Below are 24800 nucleotides of genomic sequence, written 5' to 3'. Positions count from 1 at the left end.
TAAAAAGTTAGTTGGCCTCTAAGAGGCTGGTGTGCCAAAAGACAGGGCATGGTTGATATCTAAAGTCAGGTTCATGTGAAACTAGAGATGAAGGCAAATACAGTGATACCTCGTCTTACAAACCCCTCATCATACAAACTTTTCAAGATACAAACCCGGGGTTTAAGATTTTTTGCCTCTTCTTCCGAACTATTTTCACCTTACAAACCCAAGCCGCTGCCACTGGGATGCCCGCCTCCGGACTTCTGTTGCAAGTGAGGCACCCGTTTTTGTGCTGCTGGGATTCCCCTGAGGCTCCCCTCCATGGGAAACCCCACCTCCAGACTTCCATGTTTTTGTGATGCTGCAGGGGAATCCCAGCAGCGCAAAAACAGGTGCTTTGCTGGCAACAGAAGTCCAAAGGTGGGGTTTCCCAGTGAGGGGAGCCTCAGCGAAATCGCAGCATCACAAAAACTCGGAAGTCCTCAGCAATTTCACTGAGGCTCCCTTCGGTGGGAAACCCCACCTCCGGACTTCCGTTGCCAGCGAAGCACCCGTTTTTGCACTGCTGGGATTCCCCTGCAGCATCACAAAAACAGGGAAGTCCGGAGGTGGGGTTTCCCATGGAGGGGAGCCTCAGGGGAATCCCAGCAGCACAAAAACGGGTGCCTCACTTGCAACAGGAGTCCGGAGGCGGGGCATCCCAGTGGCGGCGGCTTGGGTTTGTAAGGTGAAAATAGTTCGGAAGAAGAGGCAAAAAATCTTAAACCCCAGGTTTGTATCTCAAAAAGTTTGTATGACAGACGCTTCGGCTGGCAAAAGGGGTGAGTTTTGGGCTTGCACACGTTAATTGCTTTTCCATTGATTCCTATGGGAAACATTGTTTCATCTTACAAACTTTTCACCTTACAAACCTCGTCCCAGAACCAAGTTGGTAAGACGAGGTATCACTGTATACGTAAATCAGGATAATATTGCAGGATCCAATCTGGGTTGGTCCCTGGGACCAGAGGCTTAGTCTTCTGAGCTTTCAGACTCCTGTTGGAGCCCATCCTGAGGGAAATTCTCTCTAGCAAAATGTAAATAGCTGTTTAAATTATCTTTCAATAATATCTTTGAAACATAGGAACAATTTGTCTTCTTGGTTTGGATAGGAAATGGATACAAACTTCCTATTTATACTTATTTGTTGAGATGGGGTATGCCATACTGTTTAATGTTTTCACAGCATTGTACACATGCCAATCTGCACAATGCTCAAGGGTGCAACTGAACCTTCTACATGGCTGCTCTGAATTTACCTTCACTTCTCACCTGCTCTGAATTCACTTCCAGTGACACTATTGATATCTGATTTTTGGGGGGTAACTCTGTACCTTTGTATCCCCCATTTAAGGTTATTTAAATTATTGGACATAATGCCTTGATGAAAGAAATTTTGTGCACTTGTGGTACAACATTTAATGCCTCCAAGCAAAAAGTGTGCCCTCTTGAACAACCAAAAAAACAAGTTGGGATTTCCACTGATTAATTGTTCTCATTGTCAGAACATTTCCCCTTAGTTCTTGGTTGGATCTTTCTTTGATGAGTGTCCATCTGTTACTTCTTGTCCTGCCTTCAAGTGTTTTGAAGAATGGGCTGACCCCTTCTTCCCTATGACAGCTCCTCAAATATTATCATGTCAGCCCTAGTCCTTCTCTTTGTTAGACGAAGCATATCCAGTTCCTGCAAACTGTTCATCATATGTTTTAGCCTCCAGCCCCCTAATCATATTTGTTGCTCTTCTCTGTAGCCTTAGCATCTTTTTTTGTAATGATAAACAGTGATAGAGTGATCAATGGATTTCTCCTGAAGAAATCCATACCTGATGCTACTAAAAGTCAATACCAATGGCACATAGTCAAAATTCAATGATGTCATCAGAATGACATGGAGTAAGTAAATATATTGTTATTCTTTATTCCTCCCAAATGTTCTTCAATAATATGCAATATTTTATGTTATTTTTTCCTTATTTGTTTGTCAAACATGTACAAGATAGGAAGTATGGGTATAAAGATAAGCAAAGTAAGTACAGATAAATGAGGATAATAGGACAGAAAGATAGGGACGATAGGTATATAATGGTATGCTTATGCACGCCCCTTACAGACCTTATGGAGTGCGTTGACAGTAGACCATCTAAGGTTAAAGTTTTGGGGGGTTGGGGAAGAAACCAAAGAGTCAGGTAGTGCATATATTATATTATATATATTATATATGAGCAACATAATTCTTGTATCTGAAATGTGTGAAGGAATATAGAAGTTTGCCTTAGCTTGATCAAACTTCAGTTTTTAAAATTATGAGTCTATTAGTAGATAAAACAATAAGTTTTGAAGAAACAGAAACCATTGGTAGTTATGCTATGTCAGAAAATAAAAGTGGATATAGCTCTAAAGGAAACCCTTTTATGCAATGACTCTTCCTGTTTTTTTCCTGTTTTGTTGAGCTCTTTTTCTAAAAACGTGAGCATGTAGAAAAGTCTTAAGTCAAGAAAACATAGTTCCATTTTATTATCATATTGATATTTTTTTTAGTTCTGAATTTATTTTTGCTGACTTACCTTACTGACAGAATTAAGAGATCCTGTATTTCTTAGAGGGCCTTCTGTGTGTGTTACTAATTGCTTCATATATGTGTGTGTGAGGGGGTATGTTTATAATTCAAGTTGTAAGTTTATATACCTAATCATATATTGACATTTAATAAATGTACTAGATTTGCTAATTTTATGAGTAAATATTAGGAATAAGGAATATTCACAATGCATGTGTTGTTCTTAGTGCATCAAATTTAAATGAGTAAAGAATAATATGAAAATAATATGACTATTTCAATTCTTTTTAGTGTATTTCAGGAAACAAATGAGAAAAGAAAATGTCACATCTGTAGCCCTGAACTCCGCTTAGTTCAAGGCAATAATTCCTAACTTTGAGTCACAAGTGATAACCAACTTATTTTATTTGATTTATATCTTGGATTCCTTCCTTGAACTCAAGGTTATTCAAACAGAATTCTCTTCTGCATTTTCCCCAAGTTAGTTATGTTGTGACGTTGGTGGGGCTGACAGTGATTGACTCAAAATTTCCCACTGTATTCTGTGGATGAACCTGACTTTGAAACTTCCCAGCTAGTCCTGTGCTTTACCAGATTGGTTATCAATTGCTGTTATATGCAACTATTTGCCACACTGACTGAAGAGGGTAGGATGTCATTAAACAGAATCTGGAGATGAAAGAAATTGCTTAAAGACTCATGTTTGTTATCCCACATGATTCTTGACAAATGTATATTTTATTTTATGTTCGCTGAGAACATATGCACCAAGACAAATTCCTTGTGTGTCCAATCACACTTGGCCAATAAAAATTCTGTTCTGTTCTATTCTGTTCTCTCTCTGTCTCTTGATGCCTCAGTAATTTACAATTCACAAACAGAAAATCAGAACAGCCTCTTTGTAAAAGTGGCATCTTGAATAAATAGGTTTTGAAAATACAATTATGTCAGTGTCTTATTTTAAGTGCAAATGACTGAATTTGCAGACAAGTTATCAATATAATGCATTTTAACTTGGCACAGAAGGGAAAGTTATTGCTGTGGCTCACCTGTGCACCTGGTAGCTTATTCCAGCAGAAGCTGATGTGGTAAGGCGCCAGTGACTTGTGCAGCTGGCACATGAGTCAGACAGTGAGGAGGCTGGAAAGGCCACGGTGCCAGAAGTGGAGATTCAGGCAGGGCCTTCATAATCTCCGGAAGCTCCCATCAGTGACAAGAGGATGAGCCTATTCTCAAGGCATGGGCCTGCTGGGCTGCCAAAAGGCAGGAATGGTTTCTCAGGGAGTAAGGCTTGGGGCTCATTGGCTACTTTTCTAGCCTATTTAAGGGATGACGGTGAAGGTAGCAATTTGCAGGAAACAACATTTGTCCATATTCCTTGGGTCTCTTGGCTCCAGAAACATCTGATCGGCTCTTGTTCTCTCTCTTGGCATTTTTCCTGCAAATTGCTTCTGGGCATTTTGCCAACCACCATAAGCTTTCTGATATCTACAAGACTGTTGATTCAAAATTGAATTATTAGTTTGTGGATGCATGCTGGATGTTAATGAGATTGAATTATCAGCCGGTGTTCAGAAAAGACTACTTGAAACTGTATTTGTCATGATTTGCTGTATCTTGTTGTGAGCCGCCCCGAGTCTGCGGAGAGGGGCGGCATACAAATCTAAATAATAAATAAATAAATAAATAAATAAATTTGTGTTTGACAACTACTAAGAAAGCTAATTAGTAATCCTTAATTTTATTTATTTATTTATTAGATTTGTATGCCGCCCCTCTCCGTAGACTCGGGGCGGCTAACAGTGTAATTAATTTAATTAGTTTAATTAGTTAATTAATTTAATTAGTAAAATAGGGGTTTGTACAGCCTTTGTGTGTGCTGTGTTCTTTGTGCTCCATAGCTGGGACAGAACAGTCATATCTGACCAGAGCAACTATCAAATCTAATCATGTGGGTAATTCATTAGATCATTTCAATAAGCTGAACATTTTCATCACTTTCTGAGTTCAAATTTAACTTGGAGGAGCCAGGTTACACCCCATACACAGTATAAGGCTTCCTCTCTCACCCTTACCTTATGTTCTTATGTTGTGGATGATTTCCAGCATGTTCAGTCTCAAAAGAAGCTCTTTCTAAGAGTTCTCTGAAAGCAAACTATGTGTAAACCACAGAAAGGAAAGAATCCAAGCTTTTACAAGAGGCTCACAGTTTCTCACAAGTTAAAGTTTGTTAATAACAGCTCACCAAACTATTCAGTTCATTGGACAGCATTCTGCTAAGTTGGACTAGGGAGGCAGGCAAATCTTGAACAATTTGCAGCTCAATTTTCATAGACATCCTTTCTCTTACATTTGCTAAAAATGTATAGCTAAGTTTTGTTTCTTACAAAAGTTTATTAAGTTTCCAAAGAAATTAAAATACAAAAATAATTATATTTAACCTGTATGTTAACAACATGACCAACACTTTGACTGTGAGTATTTATGTACTGTAGGTACCAAAGTACCACAGTACCACCAACAAACCAAGAAATCCCACAATATATGAATGAAGTCTTTATATACAAGATTCGGTACCAACAGAAAAACAAACAGTGAGGATGAAACATGATCGCTAAACACAGAATTAATACCTGGTGTTTGGGAGTGTCCAGGATTGAAAACTGGGCAGGAAAGGGAATGAGTTTGGGTATTCTGAAAGGTAGCAGGACTAAAGAGAATTCTGAAGTGGAGTACTCTATGACTATGTTGTAACTCTATCCTGCGGTTGTCACATCTTTACATATGTATGGATCAGTAGTGGTGCGGTAGGCAACTCTGCACTGGTAGCATCCGCCAGATTGCACAATTTGCGGGCGACTGCTCCAGTGCTGGCCTGTTGGATGGTGCCATCTTTTTTCTTGGTTTTTGGGGGTTTCTGCGCATGCACAGGATCAAAATCTTGTGAAGGAATGCTCGCGTGTGTGAGATTTTGGCAATTTTTTGCTTCTGTGCATGCATCCCCTTGTGAGATTTTGGTGTGGTTTTGCTTCCTGTATGTGCACAAAAGCAAAATTGCACATGGGTGCATGCGAGGGACCGACCGAATGAAGTGATGTGTGCACAGCGCACCAGTTTCTGGATAAGTGCAGCCTGCCACTGGTATGGATGCCCCTTGTTTGAGTTTCTTGACCCTTTTCAGTTGAACAGAATAGTTCATTGCTACTTTTCCCCCCCAATACTTACTAATCAAATTTGGATAGCAACCCATTTTACCAAATAAGAGTTGGGACAATACACAATAGATAAAGCCCACACATATAAAAATGACAGTTTAAAAAAAGTTAAAAAAAAGATTTGCATTAAGCAAGAAATGCAGATTTAAAAACCAAATACAATAAATGTACTCTCCTAAAAAAAATTGGGAACAGTAGGTATTTTAATCACTTTCCATCTGAAATGAAAGGAAGTTTGCTTCCTGATAGAGGCCAACACAGAACAAGCAAAGACCTGCATGAGAACATTGCAATGGTTGAGTTTTGCTCCATGGAATGGGTTTTTTAAATTATGCCTATAGCACAGAAAAAGCTATGTCTATCTACAGGTAAATTCATCAGGTGAAAGTTTTCATTTCTTTATATATACAAAGAGAGAGAGAGAGACATACTCCATATGAATTTTTCAATTTAGTAAAATTATACAAAAATAAAAAATAGAAAGTCAAATAGAAAAAGGAAATAAGAAAGAAAAGAAAACATACAACTATGCCTTCCATTTTCTATCAAGTAATTGTTATCTTTAATTTCTCCCCGTCTCATTCATCTTTTTTTTAATCCCTGAGTTCTGAAATCATGAATTCAATCTTTTTTACTTTCAGCAAAAAGTCCACATAAGTTTTGTCATCTTTCATTATAGTTGTAGTTGCAGTTGTAGCCGGCAGGAGCTGAAGGCGGAAATATCATCTTCCGCTGGCCTTGCACCCGGGCGGTTTCCTCCAAGTTCCTCCCTGTCATGACCACCACCACCACTTACACGGGGATGGACCCCAGTGGCCGAAGTAGCTCCAGGGTTCTTCGGCCCCCAGGTGGTGGTTCTAATTTCAATTTAGGATTTGATTTGCCAAAAGACCAGCAAGGAGGAAAAAGGAACAAAATGGCATCTTCCATCTTTGGGACTCCAGAAGTCTGCGGAGAGGGGCGGCATACAAATCTGATTAATAAATTATATTGCCTTTTTTCCCCCTCTGACTGGCGCAAGTTTCCATTTCTGCTCTAAGCTGTTGTCCCCCATACTGCAAATATTACAGTCATTTTCATATTGCACTGAACAGATGGAAGATGAAGACGTGTAATATGTTTGTAAATCCTTTGGAAAGCATACTGAGCATTGAGTATGTTTGAGCATTGTACTTTGGCCTGAGGGCAAGTTGTGTCACAGAAATTTGTTGACTTAATATATAACTTCAATGAACTATGTTTCTATTTTTCACACTTTCACAAATTTATAAATTGTGATAGAAATATTCTACTAGATGATCAGAATACAGTATTATGGAATTATATATAACTGAATTCATGAACAGGCAGCAAGGTCTCTGTCACTGTAAATGTTCATACGGTTTCTTCTCCCTTTTCATTCCCTGACTGTAAATGATCTTTGCTCTGTACTTACCGCTTTAGAAATAACTGGGAAATTAGAATAATGAAATATGTAATAATTAACAGTGATTAAAAGGCATATAGAACAAGCTAAACACTTGATCTTGGCTTCTGTTATCTGGCAAATAAGATTTGTTGCAAATATGAGTCTGTAAAATGTATGGGATGAATAGACAAGTGATGGAGTAATGGGGGCTAATTTTTTCCAGACTGAGTGCCCAAAGTGTGTGCGTACGCACGTGAATATGCACGCATGCCCAAACCCCCATGCATACATGCACACACCCACACCCTTCATGCATGCATGCATTACCCCCACACGTGACCCGTCCTGCATGCCACGTATGTGTGGCAGACACCCGATGACCAGTTGGCTGGTGGAATGTGCACACAGGTTTATGGTGGAGCTGAACTGGGGTGACAGCTCATATGCCCACAGAGACTGCGTATAGGCATGCCATAGGTTCGTTCGCCATCACGAGGGTAGGGTGTCAGAAGGCAGAGTTGAGGATGAACACAAAACATAAATCTTCCTCTCTCTCTCATGAGTTTTGTTGCTTGACTCAACAGATGCTTTCTACCCCTGCAGAGTATCAATCCATTTACTGGGACTGGATTCTGCAAAAGCTTTTCATACCAAATGCCATTCTTCATCTTTGTGTGACATGCAAGGTCATGTTTCAAAAAACAGTGGGTTTGGATAGGCTGAAAAGTACCTTTGTTTTCATTTTATTTACCTTTTGACACATTAAAATAATAACTTGGTAACAACTTGGAAAGTCCCTAAAAAGTTCACTGCTGGCTCATGAGGAATGGAGTTTCAGGTTGTATACTCCTGTTATCAGCTTGTATAATCTCTTCATAAAGGTGCTAGCAAGATTTGCCTAAGAGGAAAGAGAAACCAACTAAAAGTCAAGATTTGTTTACTCTCTTGTTAAGAATGAATCTGGGCTTTTTTCCTGGCTTAACAAAATATGATTTTGAAAAACTGATTGAAGATGCTATCTGAGCACAGTTCCTACTGTCATGCCAACACATAATCCAGAAAAAAACGTCGTACAGTATTTGGAGGGTTATCAATAAGGTTAGGTCCTTATTATAGTGGATCTCTTAAAGATGGTGCCTAGACAGTATCATTGGGATCTTTAAAAGAAAGAAAGCCTAGTTGCCTTTTGAAAAAGCACCTTGGGACAACCATGACCTGGATGATTGAGCATCTCCCAATATACTAGGGCAGTGCTGGTGAACCTTTTTTCCTTCAGGTGCCGAAAGAGCATGGGAGTGCGGTATTGTGTATGCACGAGTGCCCACACCCATAATTCAATTCCTGTGGAGGGCAAAAACAGCTTCCCTCCTATCCCAGAGGCCCTCTGGAAGCTAGAAATGGCATGTTTCACATCTTCTGTTGGGCCTAGTAGGCTCATGTTTCACCCTCCCCAGACTCCATCAGCTTCCCTGGAGCCCAGGGAGGGTAAAAAACGCACTCCAACATCCAAAATACCCTCCCAGAGCCTCTGTGCAAGCCAAAAATCAGCTGGCCAGCACACATATGCACATTGGAGCTAAGCTAGGGCAACGGCTCGTGTGCCAGCAGATATGGCTCCGTGTGGCACCTGTGGCACCCATGCCATAGGTTTGCCATCACTGCACTAGGTCTTAGTTTGTTTTCTCTAGTTTGAAATTCTTGTATTTCTTAATATCACTTGTCATTTCGTGGTAGTTCTGTGATGAGTAAAACAGTGTTCTGCTACTCCAAATCAATAGTCCTGCAACCTGTGGTGAGAAACAGCAGGTCTTTCTATCATTTGGTGCACATTGTTTTCTGTACTAAGTTTCACACAGTAAGCCTGAGTATTTCCCGGTGCTTTCTAATCTTTTGTTTTGTTAGCACAAACTACACTTCTCTAAATGGAAGTACAATAACATGTTAAAAAGAAAATAACATTATTTACCCCCCCCCCTTCCTACCTTGCTCTCTCTATTTAGGGAGAGATGGGGTGATGCAAGGGTACAAATTCAGCTTCATCCTTCAAAATACTAAACAGCACTATAAAATCATAGTAGCCAACATATTCCTGCATGTTGTCCTCACTCAAGTGCACCTGGAATGTTTATATTGGGCACAAATGCCATTATAAACTGTCTGTGAAGATATAAACAGAAATCTAAAAAGAGAAAGCAATCATGTAGACAACAAGCCCTTAGAATTTTCCATTTCATTCAGCCCGCAACACTCATCGCCTGGTGTGGGCTTTGCAGAAGATTCAGGATGGAAAGTACCGCCACATCTCTTCAAGTAAAGAGAGAGATATATACAGTATTACATTTAGAGTATTAGGCAAAGACGGGGAGCCTATGTTCTTGTGCTGAACTTAAGTAGATTGGTTAAGTTTATTCAGTAAGGTTGTTACTCTCTTAGCTATTTATCTGTTTGTATATGTGTACTACTGTTTATCACAAAAAGATTGTCCTAAGTATCCCTTTTTGTCAACTGGAGAAAAACTATTTATGGATTATGTGTGTAATCACTGAGTCCCTATGCCTTGGCAGATTACCTGGATGATTGTTGTTTGTTGCAAAGTCATGTCCGATACATTGCAACCCCATAAACAACATTTCTCCAGGCTTTCCTGCCCACTACCATCTTCTGGAGTCCATTCAAGCTCATGCCTATTGCTTCAGTGACTCCATTCAGCAACCTTGTTCTCTGTGGTCACATTCTTCTTTTGCCCTCAATCTTTCCCAGCATTAGGCACTTCCCCAGTGAGTCCTTCCTCCTCATTAGGTGGATACTTACTTACTAACTAACTAACTAACTAACTAACTAACTAACTAACTAACTAACTAACTAACTAATGGATACTCATTACCTGGGAAATGAGGCAGTCTAGAGAAACTCAACCAGGATTTTATGCATTGCCTTCTCTAGCTTGGTACATTCCTCATTTTTGCACATTTTGGCCAAATTAAGAGAGATAATCCTGGGAACTGGGTTCAGATAACCAAGGAAGCAGAACCAGTTATCATTGTCTAAGATGTACAGGAGGGCCAATGCTGTTCAGGATTGTTTCCAAAAAGCTTTCAGAACTGATGTTAAAACTTTATAGAGATTGCTGGGCTTTGCCTGGCTTAATTGACCATATTCAAGTCAGTAATGAGATCTACACCGAGCCCTCAGAGAGAGGCGGCATACAAATCCAAATAAATAAATAAATAGGTAAGTAGATAGGTAGGTTGGTAGGTAGGTAGATAAGTAGGTAGATACATACGTTCACATATAATGCTTACTGGTAAATAGGCTGCAAACATTCTTACATACATACTTAGAGAAAAGTAAAGTCCTACACCTAGGTAAGAAAAACCAGAAGTATACATATAAACTAGATTATCTCAGAAACCGCCTTCTGCCGCACGAATCCCAGTGGCCAGTGAGGTCCCACAGAGTTAGTCTCCTTATGGTCCCGTTGACCAAACAATGTCGGCTGGCAGGACCTAGGGGAAGAGCCTTCTCTGTGGGGGGCCCAGCCCTCTGGAATCAGCTCCCTCCAGAGATTCACACTGCCCCCACCCTCCTCGCCTTCCGGAAGAGTTTAAAAACTCATCTTTGCCACCAGGCTGGGGTTCCTTAGATCTTCCCCCCTCACCAATGAATGTTTTAGTTTGATTGTTGAATGAATGATATTAAAGTTTTTTTCTTTTTGATTAGAATTTTAAAGACTGTTTTTAATGTATTAATTGGATTGCTATTATTCTTGTTTTTCTGTATATGCTGTGAGCCGCCCCGAGTCCTCGGAGAGGGGCGGCATACAAATCCAAACAAATAAATAAATAAACAAACAAACAAACAAACAAACTGGGTGAGTCTTAGTGGCAAAATGGTAATTTATAATGTTATACCAATGGCTTTGACAAAAAAAAGATGTATTTAGCTTTTCTCTGTAATCTCTGAACATGGTAGTTGCTCAGTGATGGGTTTCAAATGGAGCTGCCTTCACATTTAATAAAATAATATTTGATTGCTGCCTAGATCATATAATTAATTTGATTAATTCCCATAATTGCATATATGTTTTGACTTTACATGACATTTTTAGTATGTTCCATGTACCAATTACACCAAGGTTATTATTCGGTACAATAATCATAACCTAAAATTGTTCTTTTCCGGTTGTGTAGAATAGCACTCATCCATTTGTCACATAAGAAGTAATCTTTCTTTTGCTTATATATTACAGGCCATAAATAGAGAGACCGGAGCCTTTGCTGCTGCCAAAGTTATTGAGACTAAAAGTGAAGATGAGCTGGAAGACTATATGGTGGAAATAGAGATTCTTGCTACTTGTGATCACCCACACATTGTAAAACTGCTAGGATCCTTTTATTATGACAGCAAATTATGGGTAAGAGGACTCTATAATGCAGTGCTCTTTTTTTTCTAGGTCATTATATTTATTCAGGAATGTTAAAATTTTGAGAGTGTAAGATTGTGCACAAGCACGTATATGCCAATAGCTTGGTCTTCTTGAAGCTATTTATTGAATACCTTCATATAATATTTTGCTTATGACATTTCCCCCCATAAATACAGCTAACAGTTGTTATGTGGAATTCATATTAGCTTATGGTCCTACTCCATACTATTAATCTTAATTTGCACTGAAGCTGACCTTCCTTTTGTGTTACTAGTGTTTCAGAGTCTCTTTGTGCCTATTTTAATGAATCTCTACAGAACAACCAGAAATGCTTCTTTTTTGATATTGAACTTTGTTTTATTCACACTGATGAAATTCTGGTGGGCTTAGATTTTGAATTGTTAACCAAATTGTAAGTTATAACTAAATGCTGTTTTGTTTCAACAAGCCATAAGCTGGTTCTCAAGATCTTTAGCTTAAAAAACAAGGATCATTGTTGTAGTTGGGACTTTCTAACTGGATGATTGAAATAAAGTTCAAAAGTTCTTCTTTTGAACTTTATTGCAGAAAAATGTTCAGTGAAATTTCTAGTATGCAACAGGAACCTTGGCAACTAGGATAAGAACAAAATCAATCTTCTGTGGCAGTTATTTATTTAAAGCCACTAAATTGCACTCTTCTTAAGTAGAGAAAAGTTACAAGATGTGTCGAGGAAAGGAACCTCCCAAGTTCACATGAATATAATTGAAAATACAGTTTGGAGATTTGGGGTGGGAGTTAGTCAAATGGGCTTTGGGGAGAAAGATATTTAACAACAGGAATGAAGTGGGCTCTTTGGAAAGACTGATGATTCACAAACCATCCATCCTCATCTGACCACCTTCCATTTCAATTCTGAAAACCTTTTCATAGAAAGAACTTCAACATGTTTAAACAAATGCTCTGTTGTTCAGGATTCCTTTAAAGGGGTAAAGATTAGCATGTTTTCTCCTTCTCTAAAATGACTGACATTCTGAGCAGTTGGGAGTTGTCTAAAAGCAACTCAAAACATAATGGAGCAGAAACAGGCAAATTCTTGTTCAGTCAATTTTTCATTAGTTGTGGTTTTTTCTTGCTTTTAACAGGGGAATATCCTTGTCCAATGGTTTCCATATTTGGGGTCATATGCTATCTTTGAGAGCTGCTTTTGCTCAGTTTTGAACCAGATTTTCATTTTTGAAGATTTTCCCGGTGTACTTTTATTTTGTTATATTTTATTAATATATCTTTCCTGGTCCAGAAAACTCTTTATTATAATGCTATATTATATTTCTAATCGATCCAGTGATTGAAATTCTTGAGCTCTATTTCTTTTTCAGTTATTTTAGCTGCCTTGCTTAAAATCATTTCACGTATAATCCTGTCTTGTGCTTTTTCTCTGCAGGTATAAATATTTCACCATAGTATGGAAATCCTAACAGAGTGATTTTCAAAGTCAATGTACATCCTAGCTGTTACGTTTCTATTGCAGCTTTCCCTCTAAAAAGATTAGTATTTTATATGAATATGAGTTCCAGCTGCCATCACTTACACAATTTAAATTGAATTAAATGCCTCAGTGGCAGTGGAATGTTTATATGTGATCATCGCTTTTAGTTTCTCAACTTTGGCATCTTTAAGATGGGTGGACTTCAACAAGCACCAACTGGGGAATTCCAGGGGTTGAAATCCACCCATTTTAAAGTTGCTGAGATTGAGAAATACTAAACTAGTTGGAGTCCCAATAACAGACAAATGGACAACATCCCCTGTTGGATTTTCTGCAACTATTTCTCCTGTGTCAGATTTAGTTTACAGAAGTAGAACTTCAGGCTAAAGTGCAGGCATACACAAAGAAAGAAGGAACTTTACAGTTCTTTGGAGTTTTCCAGATGTCTCTAAATAGTTTTTGAAAAGTTCAAAAGGCAACTAGGCTTGACACACAAGCTCTGCCATGTGTCTCTTGGACATGAAGCTTCAAGCTTCTATGAAGTGTTTTATTAACACGAATTGTTTTAAAGGAAGCTGATTAAATTAGTGAATTATTAAATGAAAACATTCAATTTGTTGATTAAAATATTTTTTCTGGATTGAAGTGGATATCCATTCTGAGGAGGCATTGCTCAATTTAGAAATATATTTGCAATATAATGAAATAATGACTCCTCAATTAATATGTCGATTGCCAAATGAAGGGTCAAAGAAACACCATTTATATGCAAATAATAATTATAATGTTAAAGCAACCTCACCAAAGGTGATGTCATATATGAATACTACGGTATACAGGTAGTCCTCATTTAGCAACCATTATTGCGACAAGCAAAGTGGTCATTAAGTAAAGCAACTGCTTTGAAGTTGAAATCATGACTGGCTTTATGATCTTACTTCAGCTTTGCTTTATAGACCTGTATTGGTCACAGTTACTTTTTCCTCACTGTCATATCTGTGAACAGTCATATCGATCCCCTACATTAATATTATGAATAATAATTTCAACACTATAACCACCAATGCTGTATTCCTGCATTTATTTATTGCAATAAAGGAAGAAAGTGACATTTGGAAAATGTTGTTTAAATTGCCATAGTCCTCAAGGCTGAGGTGACGCAGCAGGTAGAGTGCTGTACTGCAGGCCACTGAAGCTGACTGTAGATATGAAGGTCAGCGGTTCAAATCTCATCACCGGCTCAAAGTTGACTCAGCCTTCCATCCTTCCGAGGTGGGTAAAATGAGGACCCGGATTGTGGGGGCAAAAGCCTAGATCTGTTAAAAAGTGCTATTGCTAACATGTTGTAAGCCGCCCTGAGTCTAAGGAGAAGGGCGGCATAAAAATTGAATAAATAAATAAATAAATTTTATTAACTGAACTCACCCAAAGACAAATGAGTTGGCTAGAATTACAAGTATGAACTGTTGGTCCTTCATACTATAGGTTGGAACTACTGCAGTGGTAAACATGGTTTAGAACAAAGTATGTGTCATTAAATATTGAAGATGGTTTATGTGATTTGGAAATCCTAATACAGTGATCCCTCGATTTTCGCGATCTCGATCTTCGCGAAACGCTACACCACGGTTTTTCAGAAAATATTAATTAAAAAATACTCCACGGTTTTTTTGCTATACCACGGTTTTTCCCACCCGATGACGTCATACGTCATCACCAAGAGTCACTTCTCTGTCTCTTTCTCTTTCTTTCCTGTCATTCTCTGCTTCAATCATTTTCTCATTTCTCTTTTTTTCTCCCCTTTTTTCTATCATTTCTCTCTCTCTTCCTCTCTCACACTCTCTTTCTCCCTCTCTCATCTCTTTCTTTCCTTCTCTCTCTTTCCTTCTCTCTTCCCCCCCCCCTCCACTTGCCCACGAGAAGAAAAAAAGCAACCTCTGCCGGGCAGCTCCCCTTGTGCCCCCGCTTTGTGCCTGCCTCTTTTGGGGATTTTTTTTTTCTTTTCTTTTTTCGCCTTTGGTCTCCCATTAAGCCTGCCGCTTGGCCGCCGCCAAGGATAAGCGCGGGGAGGGCGAGAGAGGGAGATCGTGGCATGCGAGGTCCCTGCAGAGCAGAGAGGGTGGCTGAGGCGGCCGAGGCGTAGCGGCGGCGGCGGCAGGCGAGCTTGGAGCCTTGCTTCGCCTCCTTCGCTGCAATACAAACGAAGGGGTCAGACGCAGCCTCGGCGAGCCGAAGGTTTCCGCGGCTCTGACCCAGAGCAGGAAGGGCTGGTGGGGGCGGCGAATCCACCTCCCCAGCCACCGGAGGGAGATCGGGCTGGTGGGGGCGGCGAATCCACCTCCCCAGCCACCGGCTCCACCATCTGCGCATGTGCGGCCATTGAAAAAAGGGCGCGCATGCGCAGATGGTGTTTTTACTTCCGCACCACTATACCGCGGAAAATCGACTATCGCGAGAGGTCTTGGAACGTAACCCTCGCGATAATCGAGGGATCACTGTAGGTGTATAATCTATTCAGATTTAGACTGCAATGCTAGATTGATTTTTCCCCTCTCCACCTGGGACTGTTTCCACATTCTCTTCCTCTTTTAACTTGCTACTTGGGCTTAAAGGTGTCATTCCCAGTTTGTTGTGTTTCCTACTTGGTTATTGTGTTTGCTTGTTCAGGAAAAATAAGGCATTAACATGCTGGTGAATGGCATTCTTGTATTGCAGAAGAATGATGGCAAAATGGAAGCAATCTGTTTTCCCAGGGAATTAGCTATTTAAATTCCACCTACTGAATACTTGCATGCCAGACAAGCTGTTGACATTTAACTTCCCCCACCCCCCAATTAGAACGTTGTTAGATTCTCTGAAGTTACCCAAAAGTGTGATGGTTTTATGAGATCACACAGATGCCTAGAAAGTGGGGGGAAGACATTTGACATTTCTGCCAGACTCAGTTCCTGTTCAATAACAATAAGGCAGGGATTAGTGACCCAGAGCAGTGGAAAATAGATCCTCCTCATTGTTTATGCTATCAATCACATTAGACATGGGAACTTTTACAGCCAGATAGTGAGGCATTGCTAGCCATTGGAAACATGCAGGACAGAAGTCTACCAGCGAATTCTGGGAATAACAAAATGTGTGCAATTCCTACCTTTTCCCTACAAATATATCTAGAGGTCTCTATGTTTTGGAAACTTAAAAATGCCCAGTCCTCAAATAGCTATTGCATTTCATATAAAAATGCAGAGATGGGGACATTTGTACAAGTCCCTTTATCAGTTCTGAGATACTTAGCTTGCAGCTGTGAGGCAATTCACAATCCTTCTCCTTTCACAAAGTGAAACACACTTTGCTCTGGTTTAGTTTCAAAGTGGGGGGAAAATCAGCACACAAAAGGTCAAAGTCAGTAAAGCAGTCACGAAACACAATGATCAGATAATGCGCCAAACCCACAGGCTGCTATTTATAGCAGCCTCACTAATCACCACAGCCCCACCCAACCACAGGTGGCCTCATTTTCTTTGATAATAATCTCTCAGTTGTTGTTGCCTATGCATCGCTCTCCGCATGCGTGGCTGTATCATTAACTCTTGTTCTGAATCCAAGGAGGAGCTAGATAATTGATCTTCTTCTGAGCTGTCTGCCACACTCTCCTCCTCCCTGTCACTCATGTCTTCTTGGTCAGAGGAGCCTTCATCAGCAGATTCCACCGGGGGGGTGGGCAAAATAGGCCTGCAGCATGTGGATGTCTTCCCCACATCCACAGTCCTTGGGGCAGAGCTAACCACAACAGGATGACTGAGAAGAATTGCCCAATAAAGATTCAATTCTATTGAAAAAAAAAGAGAGAACTGTTCTGTTCTATACAACCAAGCCATAATCAAGAATTATATTTCCCTCCCATTGCTGACTTTTGCCTTTCCTCCCATCCTCTTTCTCTATGAGGTTATTATTGATGGAGCAGGGAGTCAGCGGCACAGAAATTGGCTTTGGTAAGATTGGAAGCTGGAATGATGGATGGTGAAACAATAATATATTAGATTCTGGTCCTATGCTATGATAGTTACATAGGCAACTATAGAGTTTTCTTAAGATAGAAAGTTGGTTGTATCTTTTAGTAGTTTTAAAGTTGAAATTCTGGCTGAATCATGACAAAGGTGGGGAAAATACACTAATTAAGATAGTGGAAGACCTTCCATTACAGGTTCACAGAGGGCAACCAATCATTTAAAGCAACTCCATATTAAGACAGAATTTAACATTCTTATACAGACATACCATACTAAATTCTGCTGAGTTCAAGGCAAGGAGCCTACTGTCTTACCAAGTTATAGCTAGGGGGCTTGATAACTAAATTAAGAAGACTACTGAACCCCAAAGGCTAAAAAATGTATTATCAATCTCTTCTTGGTAGAAAGACCTGACCGCTTGGTTCCAAACTTGAACATTATGGGATGGTCTCAAAGAAAGATATCCAATAGCCTGAGAAATCGTCAGATGCAAAACCATCAGGTTCTAAAGGATCAGCATAAGGAGATGAATGGAGTGAATTCCATGGCTCAATGGATGCAGACAAAAATCTGAGACTGAGCAGTCTCAGCAGATGCTGACCAAACTAGTGGTTGCAATTTCTGGGCAAGCAACAGGCTTTGCATGCCAGGAAACGAAAGGATGAAGAATGAAAGGGCATTGCGAGCAAAGCTGCCTGTCCTATGGTTGGTTCAAAGACAATTACTGTATATAGTAGACTTCAAAAGAAATACAGCATAGAAGGCAAATGCTTAGAATTCTTAGTATACTTCATTTAGACTAGTTCAGGGAATTCAGGCCCATTAATTAGGACCGCAAACGCTTTGATGCCAAGGAGGCCAATAATATATTCTAGAAGAATGGAACAGCATGAAACACTTAAAGATTAGAGAACAGTGCTGTCTGAAAACAGAATATGGATGAAATGATCAGCAACAGTCACAATGATCTTGAAACCAGTGAAAGGAAAAGTCCTTAGTTTGGATCATCCTAGTTCTGTGATGGTGAACTTGTGGCATGCATGCCACAGGTGGCACAGAGATCCTGCTCTGCTGGCATGCGCGCACCATTGCCCCAGGTCAGATCTCCATCGTGTTCTTTCATGAGCTTGTTTCCCTGCAAATGACAAAACAGAAGCTCATGAGAGAAAAAGATCTTATCTATTGCCACGCTGCCAGTGTTGGGATGTCGCACCTCCTGCCAGCAGCTGGTCCTTGGGTCTCTGCTGCGCATGCATGGATGTCCGTGCATGCGCACATTCACACATGTCCATGCCTGCACAGCTTTGCGCGCACACACCTTTCAGTTTGGGCTCTCGGTTCACCATCACTGTCCTAGTTCATCAGAGAACAGACCAGAGAAGTGGATATGAGGGAGATCTGTCCTGAATTTCACCTTTCAAATTTGATTCCAAGATTTGAAGAAGAATTGATGGAGGAGGAGAGGATGACTTGAAGAATTTGGTCTCACTTTCTACAGACAAAAAAATTATCTGTGGGGAAGACTTGGAGTTAGGTGAAGGGACTGTAGTAGCTTTGGTGTCTACTATCCTTACATCCTATTCCTCAAACAGTGGGTCACCCACAGGATGAATTAGTATAACAATGACAAGAATCTACTGTGTGGCTTACACTAAGGTAACCCCATTCATTGTTTGTTGCCATATGCGATTTTTTCGAACAGCTTATGCAAGTGATCTTTTTTGAGGAAAAAACCCCTCTTTTTTCCCTCAAAAAAAGAGGAAAATAATGGTTTCAGTACAACAGAAGGATAATCTGCTTTACTGGTACCAATTCCTTATTAAATTTTGGGCTTAAAAAACCTATAGCTGTGTTTCCTTCAATCTGATCTAAATGTAGTTCATAAAATCATCTACCACAATGTCCTACAGGTCAACAAATACTTCAGCTTCAACCGCCACAACACACAAAATATATTCAAACTCAATGTAAACCGCTCGAAACTCGACTGCAGAAAATATGACTTCAGCAACAGAGTGATCAACGCATGGAATGCAGTACCTGACTCTGGTTTCTTCCCCAAAGCCCAAAAACTTTAACCTTAAACTGTATACAGTCGATTTCACTCCATTCCTAAGTGGTCTCTAAGGGGCATTCATAAGCATACCATTTTGCCTACCGTCCCTGTCCTACTGCCCTATTGTCCAAATTTACCTATACCTACTTTCTTTTGTTTATGTTTATACCCTACTTATTATCAGGGGAAGGATCAAGAAAAAAGATCAGGAAGATTTTGATTTCAAAGAGTGAATGTAGAACTACATTCTTTAAATGGACTCATCCTCCATTTAGAGAGTATAGTTCTACATTCACGCTGCAATCCTATCTGTGCTCAATGATGTATCCTATAAGAAAAATAGGAAAGACCTGATTTTCTCGTTACAGAGGTGAAAGGTATTCAATTTTTCCTATTTTGTGATGGAGCATTTGAGAAGAGGGTGAAAGGAAATATGACCTGCCAAAAAGGATTTAGAAAGCAGTTTGAATGCTGGAGGGAGGATGAGTAAAGGGAAAGAGGAAAGAGTGATAGCTACCTTTAGAGAAGATTACTATTTTATTTTCTTCCTCTGACAGAACCTTGGTAGCATCAGCTGGCTGGCTGGGGTTGAAAGATATATTGCAGCATACTTATATTATCAAACTCAGTAGTTTCATGTAGAAGTTAAAAGGATTACACAGAGCAATCCATTCAGGAAATGTATATCTTGGTTTAAAGAGAGATGGAATGGTATCAGCAGGTAAATAATTGCATACCTGACTTTGAACATTTGTGTCTTTAATTTGGTTTGCTGTTTTGCTTGGGATTGTCATACAGTTAAATAACTTCCTCTTATTAATAGACATTATGTTAAATGACCATTTAATAAAATCTAGACTAACAGACCAGAATGTAGAAAGCTACTGTAAAACTCAAAATAAGGCAAACTAAAGCAGAAAGGTCAACTGTGTTTCAAACAAAAAACAGTATTTTCCAGTGTTGTGGTCTATCTCTGAGCTGTGATAGAGATTGTTTTCATCAGTTCAGAAAAAATCTCCTTTGTAAATACAGTATCAGGTTTTCTATTATTTTAGAATCAACACATTTGATTCTGTTTTGTCTGTGCGACTGATTGAAGTTTTTTTTGCAATATAGATTCTGGAAAGGATATGTAAGCCCCCCTGCACCCCATTCTGGGCCTAGTAGGCCTCCTTGCAGCCTCCTGGGAGCAAAAACGGGCTGTGGAGAGCCATTTTCAACCTCCTCAGGCACCAGAGGCTGGAACTAGGCCCATTTCAAAAATAAAGAAGATAAAGTGCTCTGGGACTTTAGAATTCAAATAGAGAAGCACTTGTTGCACAACACCCTAGCCTTAACAATTATTACTCAAGGAGTCACAAAAACATAAAATCAGGGGGAGTCAGGGACCTTGGCAGGTCCATTTTATTATTTATATCATTTCTGAAACTACTAACTGTGGGAAGCATATTAACAACAATTTGAGACAGTATAACAGATAAGAAAGAGTGATAAGCATCCAGAAAGTCCACATAACGAGTGCACAAATTTCCTATATGCCACTCCCCCTAGTCCCAGAACTAGGAGAGAACTTTTTTTTAGGGTTACTAAATGAGATAAGGGTACAGGCTACACCTGTAGCTTATAGAAACCAGTTAGATACATTGGTGAAGGTGCTGGCCCAGAAACCAGGAGACTCTGAGTTCTAAGCCTCCCTTAGCTAACTGCATGATTTTGAACTAGTGACACTCTCCCAGCTCAATTCATTTCACAGTGTTGTTATTGTGGGAAAAACTGAGGGAGGGACTATTATGTAGAATGTTTTAACCTGTAAAAATAAAAGGAAGATATCAATCTATTAGTAATATGGCTCTCGTCTCCAAGGGATTACTGTTCCAGAGGATAGACGTTGCAACAGAGAGTGCACAATTCCTGGGCTCAATTAAATTACCCAGTTTAGTCAATGGATTCCAAAACATGCTAATTCTGACCTCATTCACTGGACAAGCAGAAACTAGAGGAGGCATAAGGTCCCTCAGATAGTCAGGTCCTATTCTGTGAAGGCCTTTCTGTCTCAAGTGCTCCATTAGAAACCTGAATAGTAGTGACTTGATCTTTTCACTTCTGACGGAAAGTATGAAACATTTAATGTTTTGAATACAAAAAGTGAATTGTGACCAGTGTTCCCTCTAATTTTTTTTTTTTTGGGGGGGGGGGCGGAAAAGTATAGTGTCTGAGCGGCAGTCCCTTTGGGACTGGGCGGCACAGAAATATTAAATAAATAAATAAATGAGTGAGTGAGTGAGTGAATAAACAAACAAACAAACAAACAAATAAAAAACCCACCCTGTTTTGCCTCAGAGAATTTCAAAATAAAATACTGTACTGTGTGTCTATAACAGTGAGCTCATAATAGGGCAACTCTATCAATATCAAAATGCCACTTAAATAGTTGAGCTAGTTTCAAACTAGATTTTGATTTTCTTTCTATCTTCCTTACTCCCATTCTTTTTCTTTCTCTTTTCCTTCCTCTCTTTTTTCTACCTGTTTCTCTCTCTTCCTCTCTTCCTCTCTCTCTCCTTCCCTCTCACTCTTTCCCTCTCGGCTTCTGGGCAGGTTTGGAAAACTCTGAGTTGATGATTATTTTTAAGTGAGCGATTGCTCACTGCTCAGCTTAGAGGGAACTATGATTGTGACCCCAATATTTTGGACATGATCTTCTAGATGGCAAACCTTTTTTCCTCGGAAAAAGCGTGAGCGCATACTATTGTGCATGGGCCAGTGCCCACACCCATAATTCAATGCCTCTGGAGGCCGGAAACGGCCTTTTTCCTAACTTCTGGTAGACCCAGGATGCTCATGTTTCACCCTGCCTAGACTTCAAAGGTTTCCCTGGAGCCAGGGAAAGGTAAAAAAAACAAACACCCTCTCCCATCCCCCATCCCTCCCCCCCAGGCTCTCTGGAAGTAGAAGCCTCTGTGGGAGCCAAAAATCAGCTGGCCGGCACATACATGCACATTGGAGCTGAGCTAGGGCAACATCACTGACCTAGAGAGTGGGTCTTGCGATAGAAAGATGCAAATGCAAGATTCTTGTGTCAGAGCAGTATTTTTTGGAAAGTTGGTAATCAGAATTAAATTCAGGGACAATTTCAGTAAAGCTAACAGAACACACCCAGTAATACACAACTATCTCTTATTCTGTCTTTGGCACATACACCCTACTTTTTAGTATGCTTTCCCTGCAGGATTAATTATTGAGAGAATTGCCACTTTGTAGGAAAAGTGACCAAAGGTCATGAATTCTTCACATAGGAAGGGTGGTGCCAAGTTTTCAGCTCTAATCTTTGCTTACTCAGCAGTTAAATTTCCATGCCACAGACTTTAAGCCTCTTTTGCCGAGAAGAGTGAACAGTGGGTTAAGAAATGTGAAAGGATATGGATTTGATGTCTTTGGAGTGAAGTCACAAATCTCTCCAAAATTCCAATGGCGAGCATCCTTTTTAAGAAGTTTTTACTGGTGACTGAATCCTAACAATCTTTCTGAGAGCACCTGACTTCTTACCTAATGAAACAGTAACACTCCTCTATTAATCAAGGCTGATTTACAAGATTCTGGTGCAAATCCTTTATGAATGGTATAGATACTGATTTTTCTACAGGAGTGGGAATTATCTCCATTGCAGAGCTACAGTGATCCTACTTACTTTCATTTGTGTGGTAACTATCCAAGAGTGATTAGTCTGGAGAATCTCTTGTTCCCAGTTTTTTAAGCATGTTCCCAAACACCCATATAACTCAACCAGTTCCAAAGCAGCTTCCAGCTACCCGTAGTCATCTTGTTTCTTTGTTTTAAAAGTTATTTGTCTTCACCAGGCTACTCTAGTTTATGATTACTGGTAAATGCTTATCCTTGAAAACAATTCAAGAAATATTGTAAAAGGAATTGGCAAGTAATAAAAAGAAAAATAACAAATGTGACATTTGTCACCACTGGGCAGTTCTACTATATGAAATTTATGTTTGTAAGGTTTGGAATATCAAGTCTGACTTGAACTCAGCTGTGGGACCAACCAATATTGTTACAGAAGACTTTTTATTCTTTCTTTGTTTTCCTTTTCTTTTGTAAATCACTTTTATTAAAAATTGTTTATGCAATTAAGATTGTGTGTTGTTCAGTAGCTTTTTCACAACTGGAAAAAAGAATGCTGAAGCAGATGGGCTGGAGATGATTCAGGAACCCATGCCAAATTTGTTCACCATTTTAAGGATTTACAGAAACCATCTGGTATGTTGCCTTTTTAAGACCAGTGATCAAACATTGGAAGGCAAATTTTAGTTCATAGATGAGAGCTGCCTAGTGCCATTGAATTAAGGAAAAAAAGAAGTTAGCAAGAAGTTAATGTGCTAAAGTACATGAAAAGTTTAGATGAGTCTCAGGAATAACCAGCATGAACAACTTTTAGATATTTTCTTTCCACGTGTTTCGTTTAAGAAAGGACATCAATATTGCTACTTGATTTGAATAGTGAATTGTGTTGTTTTCTATTTGTTCCACAGTAACTAAATCTTGTTTCTTTCTTCTGTTGAATTTGACCACACAACTTGTATACTGTAGCTAGCCAAGAGCATAAAAAGGGAAGTAAATGTCTGTTTAATATTGTTCTGTAGAATGGAGCACTCTTAAATGTTTATGTTTGGGACTGGAAGGCAAGCCTTCTTATTGGATTTCATATAACTAAAGCTATTACAGTTTCTACTACTACCTAAATAGAATTTCTGGATCCTCAAGAACATCTTAGCAGCTTAAATTACTCATTTTTCACCCTTAGTATTACATGAACTGCACATATATAATTTTTCAATTTCTTCAATTCACAAAGTCTTGCATCCTCCCCACCATGCTTCATGCCAGCTTTTCAAACTTTCGGTCTAACTTTATTATATTAAATAGATTTATTTCTCGATCCTTTCCAGACCTTCTATTTGTACAGTAAAGGAAGACAATGTAATAATTTAAGTCAGACAATATTGATCCATTTTAGTTAGGGTTCATCATCTTTTTAAAAATGTGCATTAGATTGTATCCAAGATAAAGTCATATTTCTTTTCAGCAGTGAAAAAATTGCATAGAGTAGAGTAGAATAGAATAGAATAGAATAGAATTCTTTCTGGTCAAGTGTGATTGGATAAACAAGGAATTTGTCATTGGTGCATATGCTCTCAGTGCAGTGTTCTCTCTAAATTTTTTTTTGGGGGGGGGCGGAAAAGTATAGTGTCTGAGCAGCAGTCCCTTCGGGACTGGGCGGCACAGAAATAATAATAAAATTTCCCTCGGCTTCTGGGCAGGTTTGGAAAACTCTGAGTTGATGATGATTTTTAAGTGAGCGATTGCTCACTGCTCAGCTTAGAGGGAACTATGTCTCAGTGTACATAAAAGAAAAGATACATTTGTCAAGAATCATGAGGTACAACACTTACTGATTGCTATAGGGGTCAAACAAACAATCAGGAAATAATATTAATATAAATCATAAGGATATATGCAACAACTTACAGTTGTACAGTCATAAATGATAGGAACAATGAGAAGGCTAATAGTAATAGTAATGCAGCCTTAGTGAATAGTTTGACAGTGATGAGGGAATTATTTGTTTAGCAGAGTGAT

General features: G+C 39.4%; 1 protein-coding gene across 1 annotated transcript in view; it reads left to right on the top strand.

Moving 5' to 3' along the window:
• The window catches only part of STK10 (serine/threonine kinase 10), an 89748-nt gene that overhangs the window by 23559 nt on the left and 41389 nt on the right, over positions 1-24800 (top strand). Inside the window, exon 2 of the mRNA XM_070739411.1 lies at positions 11450-11614. Coding sequence (XP_070595512.1) covers positions 11450-11614 — 165 coding nt within the window. The remainder of the gene's footprint in view (positions 1-11449; positions 11615-24800) is intronic.

Source organism: Erythrolamprus reginae, chromosome 2 (genome assembly GCF_031021105.1).
Source record: "Erythrolamprus reginae isolate rEryReg1 chromosome 2, rEryReg1.hap1, whole genome shotgun sequence".
NCBI classification, from domain to species: Eukaryota; Metazoa; Chordata; class Lepidosauria; order Squamata; family Dipsadidae; genus Erythrolamprus; species Erythrolamprus reginae.
Note: the sequence above shows the minus strand (reverse complement) of the source record. Positions and strands in the feature narration are given on the sequence as shown.